At 40.1% G+C, this 19,858-nt stretch overlaps 1 protein-coding gene and 1 long non-coding RNA gene across 4 annotated transcripts in view; one reads left to right on the top strand and one right to left on the bottom strand.

Annotated features, from left to right (window-relative positions):
• Positions 1 to 19,858, bottom strand: part of COL15A1 (collagen type XV alpha 1 chain) — a 1,471,644-nt gene that overhangs the window by 425,205 nt on the left and 1,026,581 nt on the right. For all 3 annotated transcript variants that reach the window (XM_089690361.1, XM_089690362.1, XM_089690363.1), the window contains one exon: positions 16,749 to 16,782. In XM_089690361.1, coding sequence (XP_089546487.1) covers positions 16,749 to 16,782 — 34 coding nt within the window. The remainder of the gene's footprint in view (positions 1 to 16,748; positions 16,783 to 19,858) is intronic.
• On the top strand, positions 2,526 to 9,106 carry LOC149451652 (uncharacterized). Its single transcript, XR_016314999.1, has 2 exons — positions 2,526 to 3,593; positions 7,356 to 9,106. It is a non-coding gene; the product is annotated as an uncharacterized LOC149451652 (long non-coding RNA).

Raw genomic sequence — 19,858 nt, 5'->3', positions numbered from 1 at the left:
GATTGACTTTTCTGCTGAGCAGGAACCAGCCGGCATGCCTCCAGCAGAAGAGCTGGCATCAGGGCATGGTGTGGTTGACCTCTGCCCACAACAATCAGCACCACAGGAGCTACAGGAAGAGAATGCAATTGGCACCTCACAACGGCAGCTTGAGCTGATGTCCGTGGATGGGACTTCGGTCTCCACTGACACAACCCCAGAAAAGGGTCTGGCATTGGGACAAGAGGATGTCAGCCTTACTTTGCAAACACTGGGGGATGTCCATCAAGTCAAAGTGGATGAGACCACAGTCGCCACCTGGATACCCCAGGGATGCTGGGCAGTCGGCCCAGATCCCCAACAGCATGATGGAGCCGGCCCTGCCACCCTGTCTTCTCTCCAGCGGCTGAGAGGAATTCAGGGAGAAGGACCAGTCCGTACTTATCCCCAGTGGCGGGTATGTTCTACGAGAGAGGCAGAGGTTGGCTGGGTGAGAATTGGCTTTGTGTGGGACAATTTGTTTGGGGTACTGTGTGCGTGCTCACATTGGGGGACTGGAAGTTCATCCGTCTGGGATTTACTCCTGCAATAGTCTACTGCCGAAAGGGGAGATATGTGACGGGAGTGACTTTGGGTGGGGGGCCCATGAAACACAGCCCCCTTTGGAGAGGTGGGGAGACCCCTGTCTCAGCTCCCCATGTTCCTATTATGTGTAAGTCACCCTGTGCCTGTTAGGGGTACAGAGTGAAATGTTCTAATATTGGTGTGGGGGTTGTTCATTGTTCTCTGACATGTGGCTGCCTCCCATTGTTCTATTGTGTGTCTTGCTTGGGAACAAACTATTATAGGATGTAATTAGAGATGAGCGAATTATTCAAAAATTCAATTCGGCTGATTCGCCGAATTTCAGGAAGAAATTCGATTCGATGCGAATTAATTCGCTAAGAAGTTAACTTATAAAAAGGGTTTCTAGGCTTCAGAGAGCCTTTAAATTAGTGCAGAACACTGTACCTTTAATTTAAATGCCCTTGGAGATGAGGAAGGAGAAAGAGAAGGAGAAGGAGAAGGATGAGAAGAAGGAGAAGGAGAAGGATGAGAAGAAGGAGAAGGATGAGAAGAAGGAGAAGGATGAGAAGAAGGAGAAGGATGAGAAGAAGGAGAAGGAGAAGGATGAGAAGAAGGAGAAGGAGAAGGATGAGAAGAAGGAGAAGGAGAAGGATGAGAAGAAGGAGAAGGAGAAGGATGAGAAGATGGAGAAGGAGAAGGATGAGAAGATGGAGAAGGAGAAGGATGAGAAGAAGGAGAAGGAGAAGGATGAGAAGAAGGAGAAGGAGAAGGATGAGAAGAAGGAGAAGGAGAAGGATGAGAAATAGGAGAAGGAGAAGGATGAGAAGAAGGAGAAGGATGAGAAGAAGGAGAAGGATGAGAAGAAGGATGAGAAGAAGGATGAGAAGAAGGAGAAGGATGAGAAGAAGGATGAGAAGAAGGAGAAGGATGAGAAGAAGGATGAGAAGAAGGAGAAGGATGAGAAGAAGGAGAAGGATGAGAAGAAGGAGAAGGATGAGAATAAGGATGAGAAGAAGGAGAAGGATGAGAAGAAGGAGAAGGAGAAGGATGAGAAGAAGGAGAAGGAGAAGGATGAGAAGAAGGAGAAGGAGAAGGATGAGAAGAAGGAGAAGGATGAGAAGAAGGAGAAGGATGAGAAGAAGGAGAAGGATGAGAAGAAGGATGAGAAGAAGGAGAAGGATGAGAAGAAGAAGGATGAGAAGAAGGAGAAGGATGAGAAGAAGGAGAAGGAGAAGGATGAGAAGAAGGAAAAGGATGAGAAGAAGGAGAAGGATGAGAAGAAGGATGAGAAGTAGGATGAGAAGAAGGAGAAGGATGAGAAGAAGGACAGTTCTGTGACAGTTTCTGTCTATTTCTGACAGTTCTGTGACATTCACTCCATACAGCGGTTTCAACCGCTGTATGGAGTGAATGTCACAGAACTGTCAGAAATAGGCTATTTCTGACAGTTCTGGGACATTCACTCCATACAGCGGTTGAAACATTGTATCTATTTGTTTCCATAAATGGATCCATTTATGGAAACAAATAGATACAATGTTTCAACCGCTGTATGGAGTGAATGTCACAGAACTGTCAGAAATAGGCTATTTCTGACAGTTCTGGGACACTCACTCCATACAGCGGTTGAAACATTGTATCTATTTGTTTCCATAAATGGATCCATTTATGGAAACAAATAGATACAATGTTTCAACCGCTGTATGGAGTGAATGTCCCAGAACTGTCAGAAATAGCGGAGCTCTGCAGATACACTTAGAGGAGCTCTGCAGATACACTTTTTGCCGGCTTGGAATTATTCTTATTTTCATCCTACTTCTTCTTCTTCTTCATCCTCATCCTCTTCTTCTGAGGATGAGGATGAAGAAGAAGAAGAAGTAGGATGAAAATAAGAATAATTCCAAGCCGGCAAAAAGTGTGTTAGAAGCTTTCCTTAACCTAAATATCTAATATCTTCTTATTAACAGTACTAACATAAGTATGAATGAGTTGGATCTTAATAGAATAATTGAGTTATTATATTTATTCTAGATTGGGAAAAGTGAGTAATTAGACTTCAGAGTCTGTGAATACACATATCTTGGGTTTTTCCTTTACATTCAAGCCACATATGAGAGTACTTAGCTATACCTTCCCCCATCCTCCCCCATCTATGTAAGAGATATGTTTCACTAACTAGTGAATTGTTCGGTTTACAAGGTTTATACTGTAATATTTCTTGATTACGATATTTATATACGAGATAACTCTTAGTAAGATTACTTTTAGGAGGATATATATATATATATATGTATGTATGTGTTATACATCTAATGTATTCTGATTGATGGAATGTCTAGGCCTTCTTAGGTTACGCTCAGACTTTAGGAGAAGTAGACTGGAAGTTTGTAATATATACACATCTGTTTCCAATTATCTTTGTGGGACTACAAGTATATCAGCCCATTTTGAGGAAAAGGTGGGGGCTGGATTGCTCATTTAAGAGTTGAAACAAAGACTTTTTATGCTCACATTGCTTGAAGCCTTGAGAGATACACACACACTACACACACATATACATATATACAATCTTATTATCAAGAACTTAACTATATTTTTTGGACATTATTTAACCATTCTGTATGCCAATATTTTATTTCTAATTTTATGCAACGTCATTATTAAATCATCTTTTTGAGTAATTGCAAAAAGTGGAAGGACTTTATATTTGAACATTTCTCATCAATACAAGTTAATAAAATATCGAGACAATACGATATTTTACAGTGGCGAGCCTCCAGTTCGATTCGTTTCTGCCGATCGCTTATTTTTGACTTTTTTCTTCTTCATCTTGATGAGAGGGAAGTTGTTTGCAAATTCAGCAAACTATGAAATCAAGCTTTCAGGAGAAGTAAAGTCTGCAACAGATGAATCGTCGGCATAATCGAGAACCTAAAAGCAGAATTGGTGAGAATTTTGCGCAATTGCAAGCAACGCTGTTCCTTGGTGATGTCATTTCCCGCCAAGAGAGAAAAGACGCGTTATGTAAAGAAAGACCTTTTTAATTGGTAAGTAATGGATTTTATTGATGAATTATCTAGAGAGAGTAAGTTAGAATTCAAGAATCTGTCTACATTTGTTAAAGATAATGAACTTTGGCGGTACATGTATAATGAGTGCTTACAGGCTAATAGTAAGATAGAAAAATCTAAGTTTTCCTTTAAGAAACTGAGCAAACAAGTTAGAAATGTAATGAAGTTAGTTAATGTTTTTAACGCCATGATTTTTGATGTTCCTAAGACTGCTACATGTGTAATGAAGCAAGATCAGAGCAGTGTATGTGCTAATTGCCAGATTTTGACTGAGCAAATAGATGATATGCAAAGTGCAATTCAAACAAAAGACATTCAGTTATCTGACCTGCAGAATGATGTAAAAAGAATTTGTGTGAATACTAAGGCAGAGAAACAAAAATCTTTTGTACCAGAGATCCAGTCTGTAGAAGGAGACCCTGTAGATCAGGAAGAAATGTGTAAGAGAAAATTAAGGGATAAAGCTGCAAAACTTAATCTTAAAATCTTTGATCAGCTCATGAAAATTTTGAAGGATATGCCAGCCTATGATATGGACGCCGATGCTTTCTATAACATGGAGGTTTATGAAAATTTTTGTAATAATTTTTGTTTAAATCAGGAGCAAAGAAATTTTCTATTCTGTTTATGGCTCCCCAGTGTTATGGCATGTAGATTAATCAAAACGCCATATATTGAGGATGATGAGGAAATGCATAGCAATGCATCAGACCGACTACGTCAATTATTGAAATTTACTACTGGAGAGGAAACTCCTTCTTTGGAAATCTTAGACTCCTTAAGAGCTACGATTAATGATGATCCTTTTGAATTTAAAAATAGATTTTCTAAAGTATACAAAATGATATTTAATTTAGACAATGAGACTCCTTCTATGGTAAATGCTTTTGTTAAAAAATTCAAGTATCTTGATCCAGCATCTGTTATTATTGCTACTGGAAAAAATGATTTAGATCAAGCAGCCAAAGTTATTGATACAGTTAGGAGACAACTTAAATTAAACAATCAGAAGAAGGAAAGTTTAATTGTTCAAAATGGAGAACAGAGAGAGACCATGTGCTTAGCCACACCCAGTTATGATGATGAACACGTCACAGGCAAGACGAGAGTCTCAGAGCAGACAGGAAATACTATTTGTTTCTATTGTAAACGATTTAGCCATTTGAAAAGAGATTGTATTTATTATAAATTAGATTTACAAAGAAAAGCTTTGGAATTAGAAGACCAAAATATAATTTCTGAACAATCTGCTCCTCCATGTTCCAACAATAGTCTGTCTGAGTTGCCTTATGCCTCAGAAGTTAAAAAGATCAGTTCACTGAGAGTCAACAACAGCTTAAACAATATGGTAAACAGTGCTGTTGTCATTAATAGGAATGGTTTACTGCCACTTCCATTGCCGAAATTTAAATCAGGATCAAATCGAGATTCTTCTTCTTTACCGTTGGAATATGTTGCTCCACATTTATTGGATGAAAGTGGAAGGCCCAAATCAACATCAATTGATTCTTCCATGTACTGTAATGTTGGAAGTATTTGTACAGCAACTGCTGACATGTCTTCAGATCATAAATGGCCACATACAGGAACCAATCTTGAATTGGAACAATTGGTTACATCACATACAGATCTTTGGAGTCGAAGCAAAAATGATGTAGGTTTGTTTAAGGATTTTGAAGTTGACATTGAAGGTAGAGACCCTAAGCCTCAACCTCAATACAAATTGCCATTAGAATCAATTAATCCAATCTCTTCCATTGTAGATGAGTTTTTACAGCAAGGAATTTTAAAGAAAGTACAATCAGTGGTGAATAATTGTATTTGGCCTATCAAAGTTGATAATTCATATTCTTTATCAGTTGATTTCAGGACATTGAACAAATGCATCACAAATAACAGATCTATTGTTCCTGATTGTAACATAATGTCACATCTGGATGCCAAGGCCAAAATATTCTCAGTACTTGAAATTGCCAATAGCCATTTGTCAGTACCCTTAGCTAAGAGTTGTCAATATAAACTTGCCTTTAGCTTCAACAAAGAAACTTATACATTCACAAGATTAGCCCCAGGCTTAGATTTAAGTGATGGGATTGTTCATGAGTATTTGGGAAAAATATTATCTAAATTCTCTAGGCCAGAATGTATTGTCCAGCATGTAGACAAGCTTCTCTTGTCTACACAAAATATAACTGAGCATATCACTCTTTTGTCTGAAATATTTACGTTGTTACAAACAGAAGGATTGAAATTGAATACAGAGAAAGTTCAGTTGATGAAAAGACAGGTGGAATTCCTTCATATGCAAATTAGTCATGGACAGAGACAGATATTGCAAGAAAAAGTTAGAATTATTTCTGCTTATCCAATTCCAACAAATCGCAAGGCTTTGCGTCAGTTTTTGAGTGAAGTAAATCATTGTAAAGATTTTATACCCAATTTTGCAGAAAAGTCTAGATCATTATTTGATCGTTTGAGACAAAAAGATGGAGTATTTGATCAATGGGATCAAACTGAGAAAGAAGCTTTTGAACTATTGAAATGGGATTTGCAGAATGCTACTACATTAAATACTGTTGAGTTTTGTAGTAAAATTCCTTTTGTTTTAGAAACCAATGTTTCCAATAATGCAATCTCAGCAACTTTGTCACAATTAAAAGACGGTAATCAGAAAATAATAGGTTTCTTCTCAAGAACTTTGACAAATATGGAGAAAAACTTTGATGCACATATGAAAAAATTGTTAAGTGTTTTCTTTGCAGTCAAAATAACTGAATACATTGTGAGATCAAGTAAGATCATATTACAGACACCTGATTCATCACTGAAACTCCTAGAGGAAGATGGTTCAACAGACAATTATCGTGAAAATTATCCTATATGGTACAAAACACTGTCTTCCAAACACATTCAGATAGAAGTAACAAAAAGACATTTTCAGGAAAACATACCAACATATGTTTGTACAGCTGTAAGTGAGAAGTTTGTACCTCATGTTTTCAACATAGGAACTGAGAAAAGTTTGAAACCAGTATGTATTACTGCAGATCAGTCTTACACTACAAGAAGTAAGCCAACACAAAATACAGTTACGCATATTTCCAATTTTATGGAGATAAGATCAAAGGCATAATCCTTTGTCATCTCTGGGTTGATACAAAACCTTTCTTTGGTTTTGAAACCAAGGTTTTGAATCATGACCAATAATGGAGATGTAGCGTCCTGTTATATTTATTTTTGTTTATTTCAGGTACTTATATAGCGTTGTCAATTTTACTATTTTATATGTAGTGCTTTTTACATATATAGTACATTCACATAAATCCCTAACCCTCAAGAGGTGTACAATCTGAGGTCCCTAACTCACAGTCATACATATACATACTAAGGCCAATTTAGATAGGAGCCAATTCTCCTACCAACATGTCTTTGGAGTGTGGGAGGAAACCGGAGTACCTGGAGGAAACTCACACAAGCACAGGGAGAACATACAAACTCCAGGCAGGTGATGCCATGGTTGGGATTTGCATCAGCAACCCTAGTACTGTCAGGCAGAAGTGCTGCATTCTAAAAAGAACACTACAAGTCAATAAGAAGTGTTATAATCAAAATATGTCTTCCATGTCATGACTAGAAATGTTTGTGATTATGATCTGTAATATTAACAGATAAATGTAAGAGGATTAATCCATGTAAAATTATCTATGCCAAAATAATGATACTGCATTTCTGTTACAGGAAATGACCCAAGAGTAACTGTTAAAGGAAGAAAATTCAAATATTTCTAAACCTTTCAGATGATAATACATTTTCCAAGAAGGAAATTTATTCTGGAAGAAGCTTTGCAACAAGAATTTCATTCATCATTGTTTTTGTTGTTCTTTTTATGTTCAATAAAGTTATTTTAACTTTACAGAGTGCTAGAAGAAGACAAGACATCTCAAGGCATCTCATAGAGGAAGAACTTATAAAACAATTGACTTTTGACTACTGATGAAATAATTCATTCATCATCAGATATATTGGTTTTTTTTGTGTGTACATTTTATTTTTGACATGATATGTTTATCATATCAAGATGAGATCAGTTTTCACATGAACATTTGCAATCACACACTATGTATTTTCAGAAATGAAAGGGTTAAACTTTTGTTACAACAGAGTCACTCTTAGTTAGAACATCTGTTGTTAATTAAGCTAGAGATAAGTTTTATAAGGTACATATAGAGAAACTTAGGCAAACTTTACATTGTTATATGTATGTTTTATAAAAACATCATTTGATATACATGTATGGATTGAAGCTACGGAACATATGTTATGTTTAAATGTTGATAAGGTAATTTGAAAAATGTATGGATTTTAGAACTGTGTGCTACACACATTTTGGAGGGAAAATATGAAACATCTATTTTTTTAAGTGCCATATTTTAAAGTATTGTACTATAATGTTACAGTTATACATTTATTAAGGGGATGAATTATTTGGTAAAAGGAAAATAATAAGGGTAAAAATATTTTTATGTGATACATAACAAAAGGTTTATCAAAGAATTTGTTTTCCCATTATTGAATCAAATTAAAGATATGTTCAGATCAATTATCTTAAGATCCAAAAACGCATGAATGGATACGAAAGTGACGAGAATGTGTATAAATGGATTAAGATAAGGAAAATGATTAAGATTCGATAAAATCGATCATTTTGAGAGGGAAATGTTAGAAGCTTTCCTTAACCTAAATATCTAATATCTTCTTATTAACAGTACTAACATAAGTATGAATGAGTTGGATCTTAATAGAATAATTGAGTTATTATATTTATTCTAGATTGGGAAAAGTGAGTAATTAGACTTCAGAGTCTGTGAATACACATATCTTGGGTTTTTCCTTTACATTCAAGCCACATATGAGAGTACTTAGCTATACCTTCCCCCATCCTCCCCCATCTATGTAAGAGATATGTTTCACTAACTAGTGAATTGTTCGGTTTACAAGGTTTATACTGTAATATTTCTTGATTACGATATTTATATACGAGATAACTCTTAGTAAGATTACTTTTAGGAGGATATATATATATATATATGTATGTATGTGTTATACATCTAATGTATTCTGATTGATGGAATGTCTAGGCCTTCTTAGGTTACGCTCAGACTTTAGGAGAAGTAGACTGGAAGTTTGTAATATATACACATCTGTTTCCAATTATCTTTGTGGGACTACAAGTATATCAGCCCATTTTGAGGAAAAGGTGGGGGCTGGATTGCTCATTTAAGAGTTGAAACAAAGACTTTTTATGCTCACATTGCTTGAAGCCTTGAGAGATACACACACACTACACACACATATACATATATACAATCTTATTATCAAGAACTTAACTATATTTTTTGGACATTATTTAACCATTCTGTATGCCAATATTTTATTTCTAATTTTATGCAACGTCATTATTAAATCATCTTTTTGAGTAATTGCAAAAAGTGGAAGGACTTTATATTTGAACATTTCTCATCAATACAAGTTAATAAAATATCGAGACAATACGATATTTTACAAAGTGTATCTGCAGAGCTCCTCTAAGTGTATCTGCAGAATAGAGGAGCTCTGCAGATACACTTTTCTGACAGTTCTGGGACATTCACTCCATACAGCGGTTTCAACCGCTGTATGGAGTGAATGTCACAGAACTGTCAGAAATAGCCTATTTCTGACAGTTCTGGGACATTCACTCCATACAGCGGTTGAAACATTGTATCTATTTGTTTCCATAAATGGATCCATTTATGGAAACAAATAGATACAATGTTTCAACCGCTGTATGGAGTGAATGTCCCAGAACTGTCAGAAATAGCGGAGCTCTGCAGATACACTTAGAGGAGCTCTGCAGATACACTTTTTGCCGGCTTGGAATTATTCTTATTTTCATCCTACTTCTTCTTCTTCTTCTTCTTCATCTTCATCCTCTTCTTCTTCTGAGGATGAGGATGAGGATGAAGAAGAAGAAGTAGGATGAAAATAAGAATAATTCCAAGCCGGCAAAAAGTGTATCTGCAGAGCTCCTCTAAGTGTATCTGCAGAATAGAGGAGCTCTGCAGATACACTTTTTGCCGGCTTGGAATTATTCTTATTTTCATCCTACTTCTTCTTCTTCTTCTTCTTCATCCTCATCCTCTTCTTCTTCTTCTGAGGATGAGGATGAAGAAGAAGAAGAAGAAGTAGGATGAAAATAAGATTAATTCCAAGCCGGCAAAAAGTGTATCTGCAGAGCTCCTCTAAGTGTATCTGCAGAATAGAGGAGCTCTGCAGATACACTTTTTGCCGGCTTGGAATTATTTTTATTTTCATCCTACTTCTTCTTCTTCTTCTTCTTCTTCTTCTTCATCCTCATCCTCTTCTTCTTCTGAGGATGAGGATGAAGAAGAAGAGAGAAGAAGAAGAAGAAGAAGTAGGATGAAAATAAGATTAATTCCAAGCCGGCAAAAAGTGTATCTGCAGAGCTCCTCTAAGTGTATCTGCAGAGCTCCTCTAAGTGTATCTGCAGAATAGAGGAGCTCTGCAGATACACTTTTTGCCGGCTTGGAATTATTCTTATTTTCATCCTACTTCTTCTTCTTCTTCTTCTTCTTCTTCTTCATCCTCATCCTCTTCTTCTTCTTCTGAGGATGAGGATGAAGAAGAAGAAGTAGGATGAAAATAAGATTAATTCCAAGCCGGCAAAAAGTGTATCTGCAGAGCTCCTCTAAGTGTATCTGCAGAGCTCCTCTAAGTGTATCTGCAGAATAGAGGAGCTCTGCAGATACACTTTTTGCCGGCTTGGAATTATTCTTATTTTCATCCTACTTCTTCTTCTTCTTCTTCTTCATCCTCATCCTCAGAAGAAGAAGAAGAGGATGAGGATGAGGATGAAGAGGAAGAAGAAGAAGAAGTAGGATGAAAATAAGAATAATTCCAAGCCGGCAAAAAGTGTATCTGCAGAGCTCCTCTATTCTGCAGATACACTTAGAGGAGCTCTGCAGATACACTTTTTGCCGGCTTGGAATTATTCTTATTTTCATCATACTTCTTCTTCTTCATCCTCATCCTCATCCTCTTCTTCTTCTTCTGAGGATGAGGATGAGGATGAAGAAGAAGAAGAAGTAGGATGAAAATAAGATTAATTCCAAGCCGGCAAAAAGTGTATCTGCAGAGCTCCTCTAAGTGTATCTGCAGAGCTCCTCTAAGTGTATCTGCAGAATAGAGGAGCTCTGCAGATACACTTTTTGCCGGCTTGGAATTCTTCTTATTTTCATCCTACTTCTTCTTCTTCTTCTTCTTCTTCTTCTTCTTCTTCATCCTCATCCTCTTCTTCTTCTTCTGAGGATGAGGATGAGGATGAAGAAGAAGAAGAAGTAGGATGAAAATAAGAATTCCAAACCGGCAAAAAGTGTATGTGCAGAGTTCCTCTATTTCTGACAGTTCTCTGACAGCTTCTTCACATGTACAGCGGTTGAAACATCTGTATCCTAAATGGAAACTAATAGATACAATGTTTCAACCGCTGTACATGTGAAGGAACTGTCAGAGAAATGTCAGAAATAGCGGAGCTCTCTGCAGGGACACTTTTGCCGGCTGATCGGGAAAAATCCGATTCGCGCACCCGAAGTAGGCAAATATTCGGATTCGACGCGAATCGAATTTTTCCTGAAATTCGTATCGAATTCCGGTTCGCCTGGTTCGATTCGCTCATCTCTAGATGTAATGTTTGTGAATTGGTGTGGGGGTTGTTCATTGTTCACTGCCATGTGGTGCATCCCATTGTTCTATTGTGTGTCTTGCTTGGGAGATGTAATATCCTGGCAGCCCTTCCCCCTGATGGGACGGCCTGCTGATGTGATTCCCGTCTGGCTGTGTATTTCCCCACCCTGTGTTTATATCTTGTATCTATGTTAAAATAAAGTAGTCTATTTCCTGTCTTTCATACAAGTATGGGTGTGTCTCATCCTGTTTAGTCAGCGGTGGTGTCCGTGGAACTGTGTTCGGACAGGGAAGCTGGAGTCTAACGGAAATACCCAAGTGCAGTCTGGGTCCGGTTCCGTTACAGTATCCAATTGAAAAAACAAGTGTAGCGCTCACCCCTTTAAGGGCCACTGAATTTGATGGGTCCCCCTAAGCTCTGCACAGCCAGGCAACACTCATTTTCCACACCTTCTCATACACAGTCAGTAAAACAGTCCTTAAGCTTGGTTTTGTTGTATTTATTATGGGTAACAATTTGGGTTATATGGGTTGCCCATGAAACTGCAAAACTTACAGTAAGGACACACTTTTTAGCAAACTGTACACTGTACAAACATGTGGATCAGAACAAAAAAAAGTACTGTCTCTTTAAGGAGCACTGAACTCCCCTTGATGTACCTCCTCAGACCACAGATGAATCCTTCCTCCTTCACCCGGCTGCATTGAGGATATCCCTGGATTCCAAGATATGCTAATTAAGTAGTCCTGGAAGAGGACTAGTTGGGTCTTGCACCTGACCTCCCTCTCCCTTTATCTGGCCCAGGGAGTGAAGAAGTACACTGTCCTGTCAGCTTGGTGGGTGACAGCTGCTTTCAGGCCTTGCACTGGTTTGGCTTCTTCGTAGCCGACAGGCTGTCCTCCCCTGCAGACATGGCACAGTGGAGATACTTCTGCCCAACAATCAGCCTGTAGATAGGCTCCCCTCCTGGACTCCACTCTCCAACACCTTCCTTCAGTCCATCTTCCACCTGACTCCCCTACTGCACAGGCTCTGTCATATTTAAGGGTTGCCCTTGGCCACCATGCCCAGACTCCTGCCTGAGGATTGGGCAAGTTCACCTAAACATGTAAATCTTGGCCTCCTCCTCTCCTTCGCCCTCTTCTAGAAAGTGTCAGAAGTTTCTGGAAGGATAGGAGGGCTCCAGAAGCACTGACCTGTAGAGCCTCCCAGCCTGTCCTGAGGTGAATTCACTACCTCACTCCCAGGCTGACTCATCCCAGGCTTCTAACAAGCCTCTAACTAAAAAAACAAAAAATACTATTTAGCTAGAGGGTACTACATAAGAAAAAAGACACGGGGTTGCCTCCCAAATCTGTAGTAGACCCTGACTGAACATGCAGTTGCCTGGCTGACCAGGAAAAGGGGGGCAGCAAGCATGCAGGCCTCCCCCTCCTGAACCACATGCCTTCTGAGCTACATGCCCTCAATATGGGGAGGGTACCTTGCCCATGTTGATGAGGAAAAGGGCATCTTGCTTATAACTCTGATCCAGTGGCTGTGGGGGTCTGCACAGGGGGATTTCTCAGAATCTAGAAGTACCCTTTAACCATTTCATGTCTTTAGGATGTACCTGTATGTCTTCAGTTTGTAGTTATATCAGGATCTTGACTGGAGCTGCAACCATGATCCCAGTGTCACAATTTTCAGTGGATGAAGTGGTCCAAGCAGCTTTGCGGCCACCTGATCACTTCTACAGGGTGAGGAAGGGGGTTCTTCTCCCACCACCGCTGTTCCTGGGCTCTCCAATGCGATAGGGGAGCCCAGGACCGCGGACACCTGTTGTGTCTGATATACACAGAGGGAAAGAAGGTACATCCATACCTATGCCCCTTTCTGTGAAGTAAGAAACCTGAAGCAACATGGATTTTTCACTTCTGGTTTCATTGTGCTGTTTACAAGCCCTTACTGGCTTGTAAAGCATCTGATCAAACCAATCTCAGTTTGATCAGCTGCTTTTGAGGGCAGAGGAAAGATCTGGGGTCTATTAGACTCTCAGTAAAGAGAACTTGTCACTGACCATTCTTATTACAAGAGATGTTGTTCATCCTTTGTGATAGCAATCTTTATAAGCAGGGGTCCTTACCCCTGCTATGATTAAGGCCCACATAGGGATAAAAAATGTAAGTAAAGAAGGACACTTGGTGTTTTAATTCTGTGTTAAAAAAAGAAGTATCATGTTCCACTAGTATGTGCCTGTCTACAACTTCACAGTTAGGTTTTAAAAAATTATATTTTTTTACTATTTTGTGCTTGTTTTCATTTGAAAATAAAAAAACAGGAAATAGCCATTACCATTTACCACCAAATGAAGGCACAATTTCTCCTAAAAAAAATCAAGGTATAATTCACCTGAATACGCTAAGTACTGTAGTTGTGATGATATGTACAGTTTTACTAACAAATGTCAAAGTTGCAAAACTGTGTTCAGGCATTAGGATTTGTTTTATGCTAGTCATGAAGGGGTTAAAGAACCTTAAAAACCTGCAAAAACGTGTCAAAAACGTATGCACAAAATCATGCTGCAATTGCACCAAAGTAGCACTGTACCCTTTTTCAAAAATGCACCATGCTGTGTTGCATTGATGTTTAACCACTTGAGCCCCAGAGGATTTACCCCCCTTAATGACCAGGCCTTTTTTTGCTGATTTGCGCTGCACAAATTCAAATGATAATTGCGCGGTCATGCAATGCTGTACCCAAACGAAATTTACGTCCTTTTTTTCACACAAATAGAGCTTTCTTTTGGTGGTATTTGATCACCTGTGCGCTTTTTATTTTTTGCGCTATAAACAAAAAAAACACGAAAATTTTGAAAAAAAACAATATTTTCTACTTTCAGCTATAAAAAATATATCGTAAACTCAAAGTTAGCCATAAATTTAAGCCAAAATGTATTCTGCTACATGTTTTTGGTAAAAAAAATCCCGTGCATTAGCGGGCAAACTGGTGCTATCTAGGAGGGGCGCTAACACTATCGGTGACAGTGACACTAATACAGTGATCAGTAAAAATCTGTTCACTGTAATCAATGACACTGGTGACAGGGCAGTGAAGGCGTTAACTGGGGGGGGGAGGGGGCGATCAAGGGGTTAAATGGGATTTCTGGTGCACTAGAGGGCAAACTGGCACTATCTGGGAGGGGTGCTAACACTATCGGAAGTTGCCAGCGACACTGATACAGTGATCAGTAAAAATCTGTTCACTGATCAATGACACTGGTGACAGGGCAGTGAAGGGGTCAACTCGGGGGGGTGATCAAGGGGTTAGACGAGATTATTGGTGTATTAGCGGGCAATCTGGCGCTATCTGGGAGGGGTGCTAACACTATCGGAAGTCGCCAGCGACACTGATACAGTGATCAGTAAAAATTGGTTCACTGATCAGTGACACTGGTGACAGGGCAGTGAAGGGGTTAACTGGGGGGGGGGGGGATTAAGGGGTTAAATGTGATTACTGGTGTACTAGCGGGCAATCTGGCGCTATCTGGGAGGGGCGCTAACACGATCGGAAGTCGCCAGCGACACTGATACAGTGATCAGTAAAAATTGGTTCACTGATCAGTGACACTGGTGACAGGGCAGTGAAGGGGTTAACTGGGGGGGGCGATCAAGGGGTTAAATGGGATTACTGGTGTACTGGCGGGCAATATGGCGCTATCTGGGAGGGGCGCTAACACTATCGGAAGTCGCCAGCGACACTGATACAGTGATCAGTAAAAATTGGTTCACTGATCAGTGACACTGGTGACAGGGCAGTGAAGGGGTTAACTGGGGGGGCAATCAAAGGGTTAGACGGGACTACTGGTGTATTAGCGGGCAAACTGGTGCTATCTGGGAGGGGCGCTAACTCTATCGGAAGTCGCCAGCGACACTGATACAGTGATCAGTAAAAATCGCTTCACTGATCAGTGACACTGGTGACAGGGCAGTGAAGGGGTTAACTGGGGGGGGGGGCGATCAAGGGGTTAAACGGGATTACTGGTGTACTGGCGGGCAATCTGGCGCTATCTGGGAGGGGCGCTAACACTATCGGAAGTCGCCAGCGACAGGGCAGTGAAGGGGTTAACTGGGGGGGGCGATCAGGGGGTTAAATGTGACCTAGAGTGTTCTAGCTGTCAGTGTGTAGTGTTTTACTCACTGTTTGGATGTCTTCTTCTCTGTCTGGAACGGAATGTGTCCAGGCAGAGAAGAATGACATCATATCCTGCCCTGTGTAAATGTCAACACAGGACAAGATAGGACAGGAACCAATCATGTGATTTCAGCCAGAAATCACTGGCTGAAATCTAATGATTGATCCCTCCTGGATCGAATCGTGTCACCCGCGGGTCGGCGGGAGCGCGCGCGCGCCCCCCCTACCCGCGAATGTGTCGGGAGCGCGGAGCACGTTTTAAAACGTGCTTTTGCGCTCCACTGCCGCCCTGCACACGTATATACACAGTGGCAGGGCGGCAAGCGGTTAAAGGGGTCAATGGAGAATAATGTGATTTGCATTGTCATGCAATTCTGTGCGACTCAGGCCACATCTGAAATAGCACTAACGTGACCCAAGCCTAAACCTCATTTGCCAAATGGTTGCCCAATTAAACAGTGCAACTAGGTCAGCTTGTAAGTTGGAGACATCTTGTAAAGACGTTATTCCATTGCATAGCTTAGTGTCATCTGCAAAGACTGAAATTAAACTTTTAATCCCAAACTCTACATCATTTATAAAAAGTTAAAAAGTAAGGGTCCCAACATTGAACTTTGGAGTACAGTACTAATTCCCTTAGACCAATCAGAGTATGATTCAATAATCACGATTCTCTGAATATAGTCTTTTTAACTATCCTTTTACAAACTTCATTTTCTATGCTTGTAGGCGTTAACTTACACATTACCCATGTGTTGGTGCCAAATGCTTTTGCAAAATCCGAGTACACTATATTCACAGTCACTCTTTTGTCTAACTTTTTGCTTACCTCCTCATCAAAAGAATACAAATTTGTTTGGCAACTTACATTTTTTGTGAATCCATGCTGACTATTGCTTAAAATGTTTTTTTTTTTAGCAAAAGCTCTTCTATGTGGTCTTTTATAAAATTCTCAAGTGTCTTCCAGGCTACAAAAGTTCAACTAATCAGTCTGTAGTTACATGGTAAAGACTTTGATCCCTTTTTAAATAGAGACACCACAATGACCTTATGCCAATCTAATGTTACTACACCAGTCAGTAAAGAGTCTCTAAAAATGAGCAAGAATGGCTTTTCAATAACAAAGCTGAACTCTTTTAGGACACATGTGTAAGTTATCTGGTTCATGTTGAATACATGTTGTATATCATAACAAATATTCTGTATACACGTACCACATAGGCTGAGCACTCCTTCCCTTATGTCTACCTGAAAAAAACAATATCCCCAAAAAATATAGTTACATGCTTCTATAAAATATGCATATCATTATAACAAAACATTGTATATGACAATAGCAAAAAAAATCAATAGTCTAACACAGCAAAGATATCCAGTATTTTATCTTGTTATGCTTTTAATAGCAAAGTGCAGTTATGCGACATACATATTTTATAACTGAAGTGTATGTAAGGCAAAAAGAGTAACTTTGACGTACCTGTAAATTCCAAATCTTGAAATACAATACAAAGACACAGGCAACTTATTCATACACCAGGTGATTGGACATTGGCAAGCTTTTGAAGACACACACCCCAGGGATGCTACCCCAGCCAGTGTCCGGTACAGTACTCCAAAATATGGAATTTACAGGCAAGTCAAAATTCCTTTCATCTTAATCATACAGTACAGGACACAGACTTATTATTACAGCATGGCATGTCCCCAAAAAATGAATACAAAGGGTGGGCAACAGCTAGCAAACCAAACTGTGCCAACATGCTCAAACAACAGGCGCCTAGGACCCAAGTTCAGAGTGCAGCTTTAAGAACCTTGTGGCCAAAAGCTACATTTGCATAACATTTTACATCCACCTGGTAAAACTTTGAGAAAGTATAAACATTAGACCAGGTGGCAGCCTTACACATTTGGGAAACACAGATTTGGTGCCTAAAAGCCCAGGTTACACCTGCAGATCTGGTGGAGTGTGTGAAGAACAGTGCAGGAGGAAGTTTTGTTTTGAAGCATAGGCTCTTGCAAACAAGTTCCTTATCCACTGTGATATGGTGGCCTTTGAAGCAGGATGCCCCTTGCGAGGTCTTGAGGAAAGAACAGAGAATACATTTGATGACTGAAGTGTTAGCTATTAGGTACAATTTAATGGATCTAACTATACCGAGACAATGTAGAGAAATGATTTTAGATGTTTAGGAGCAGGGCACAAGGTTGACAAAACAAAGTCACCATTTGGATAGAATGCTGAAATCACCCTTGGAATAAAGGATGATGTTGGGCGTAATACAACCCTTGTGAAGTGTGAGGAAAGGCTTGTTACAGGAAAAGGCCACCAGTTCAGAGACATATGACAGATATGATGGCAATCAAAAAAACTACTTTACTGGCAAGAATCTCTAAGCAAATATCTCTGATGGGCTCAAACAGTAGTTTCTGCAGGGCAGTGAGAACCAAAATAAAGTTCCAGGAGAGCACAGGGTACAGCAAGGGGGACCCAACACAAGAAATACCTTGAATGAAGGTTTTAACAAGGAAGTGCGCAGCCAAAGGCCTTTTTGTATACCAGTTCTGTCCAACTTAGTAGATTGTTTTAAAAAAGAGCTGGATGCATTCCTATGTCATCGTGATGACATCATAAGGGGGTGTGGTCACCCGATTACATCACTGGATTTACTTCGGGGGACATTTATTTTTTTGGATTTTTTAAATAAAGGACTTGTCAAAAACTGCCTTTGTGGTTTTATTTACTGTGCACATTTTTTGGTGAATGAGTATGCATTCACATTGGGTTGGCTGAGATCTGGGGGTCCCTTTGTTAAGGGGGCATCCAGATTCTGGTAAGTCAACCCGCACCCCTACAACCACCGGGCCAGGGTTGTGCGGAAGATGCTCTTGTCCTCATCAACACAGGGACGGACAAGGTGCTTCTGGGGAGAGTCCCCCCTCAAAACTCCCCTCCCATGTTGAGGCCATGTGGCCTGCTATGGTTCGGAGGGGCGCTCACTTGTCCCCCCCCTTTCCTGGCCATCCAGACTGCATGCTCGGATTTTGGGTATGGATTTTGGAAGGGAACCCATGCAATTGAAAAAAAAAATGGCATGGGGTTCGCCTCAGAATCCATACCAGACCTGAAGAGCTTGGTTTGGGGGGGACCCCCAAGTTGTGTTTTTTTTCATAATTTCTTAATGCCAGCACTTGTTTTATTAACATCCTGCTGACAGCAGATGAGTCATGGTTGTTAAGAAAGCGGCTATTTTCTAGTTGACAAGGACGCCGGCTGCTTCCAGCTCCTTAAAGAATACGTTTATCTTTCATAACATGTTACACCCATATTTAGGGTGTAATATGTAACATGTTGTGAAAGGACCAGCCCGCTCCTCCCCGCAGGGGATCTTCTCCTGTCCAAATTAAAAAAAAAAAAAATGGCCGTGAAGGGCTCCTTTAACGACCAGCTAAAATAAAACCCATTCCTTAACTATCACATGCCTGGACTACTACTTATTTAATGCATGCATTTATTTATTTTCTTTAGTGAATTGACTTTAACCATTTGCCGACTGCCCCATAGCAGATATAGTACTACAGGGTGGCTTGCTGTGCAGACCTATGTATATAAATGTGATTCTGCACTTCCTGGTTCGTCACAGCAGAAGTCGATCAGTGGGTGCTGACTGATGGATGAATGCTGGCACCCGTCACTCGTCTCTAGGGGACTGGCAGAACATAGCTCTGCCTATGTAAACAAGGCAGAGCTGTGTCCTAACAGGCAATGTGCTGGATTCTCGTTCCCTGCAAGCAGGGAATAGAATCCAGCACTTTACCTAGTGAAAACAGCACACACAGTAAACATTACATGTAGCTAAGCACACAGTTAACCCCTTAATCACACTATATGGTTAACCCCTTCCCAGTCAGTGTCATTAGTACAGTGTCAGTGCATATTTTTAGCATTGATCACTGTATTAGTGTCACTGATGCCCAAAAAGTGCCAGTTAGTGTCCGATTGTCGACTGCAATATTGCTGTCCCGCTATAAGTCGCTGATCGCTGCCATTACTAGTATAAAAAAAATAATAAAATAAACATTCCAGTATATATACCATAGTGTAAGGGAATTCCCGTGAGACGGCTGGCAAATAGACGTGTGCATGCGCACAGAAATGCGCGATCGCGCACACGCACGGCGAAGATTGGCGCCAGACGGACTATTTAAAAGGTGCCTCTGCCTGTGCTGAGTGCTGACTGGTGTTCAGCTGTTCCCCGTTTCCTGCTCGTTCCTGTGTGATTTTCTTGTTGCTGACCCGGCTTGCTTCTGATTTGGTACCTCGCTG

The sequence above is a fragment of the Staurois parvus genome, unplaced genomic scaffold (assembly GCF_062004578.1).
Source record: "Staurois parvus isolate SC_StPar_1 unplaced genomic scaffold, SC_StPar_1.0 ptg000527l, whole genome shotgun sequence".
NCBI lineage: Eukaryota > Metazoa > Chordata > Amphibia > Anura > Ranidae > Staurois > Staurois parvus.
The sequence above is the reverse complement of the archived record's forward strand: the minus strand, read 5'-3'. Positions and strand labels throughout refer to the sequence as shown.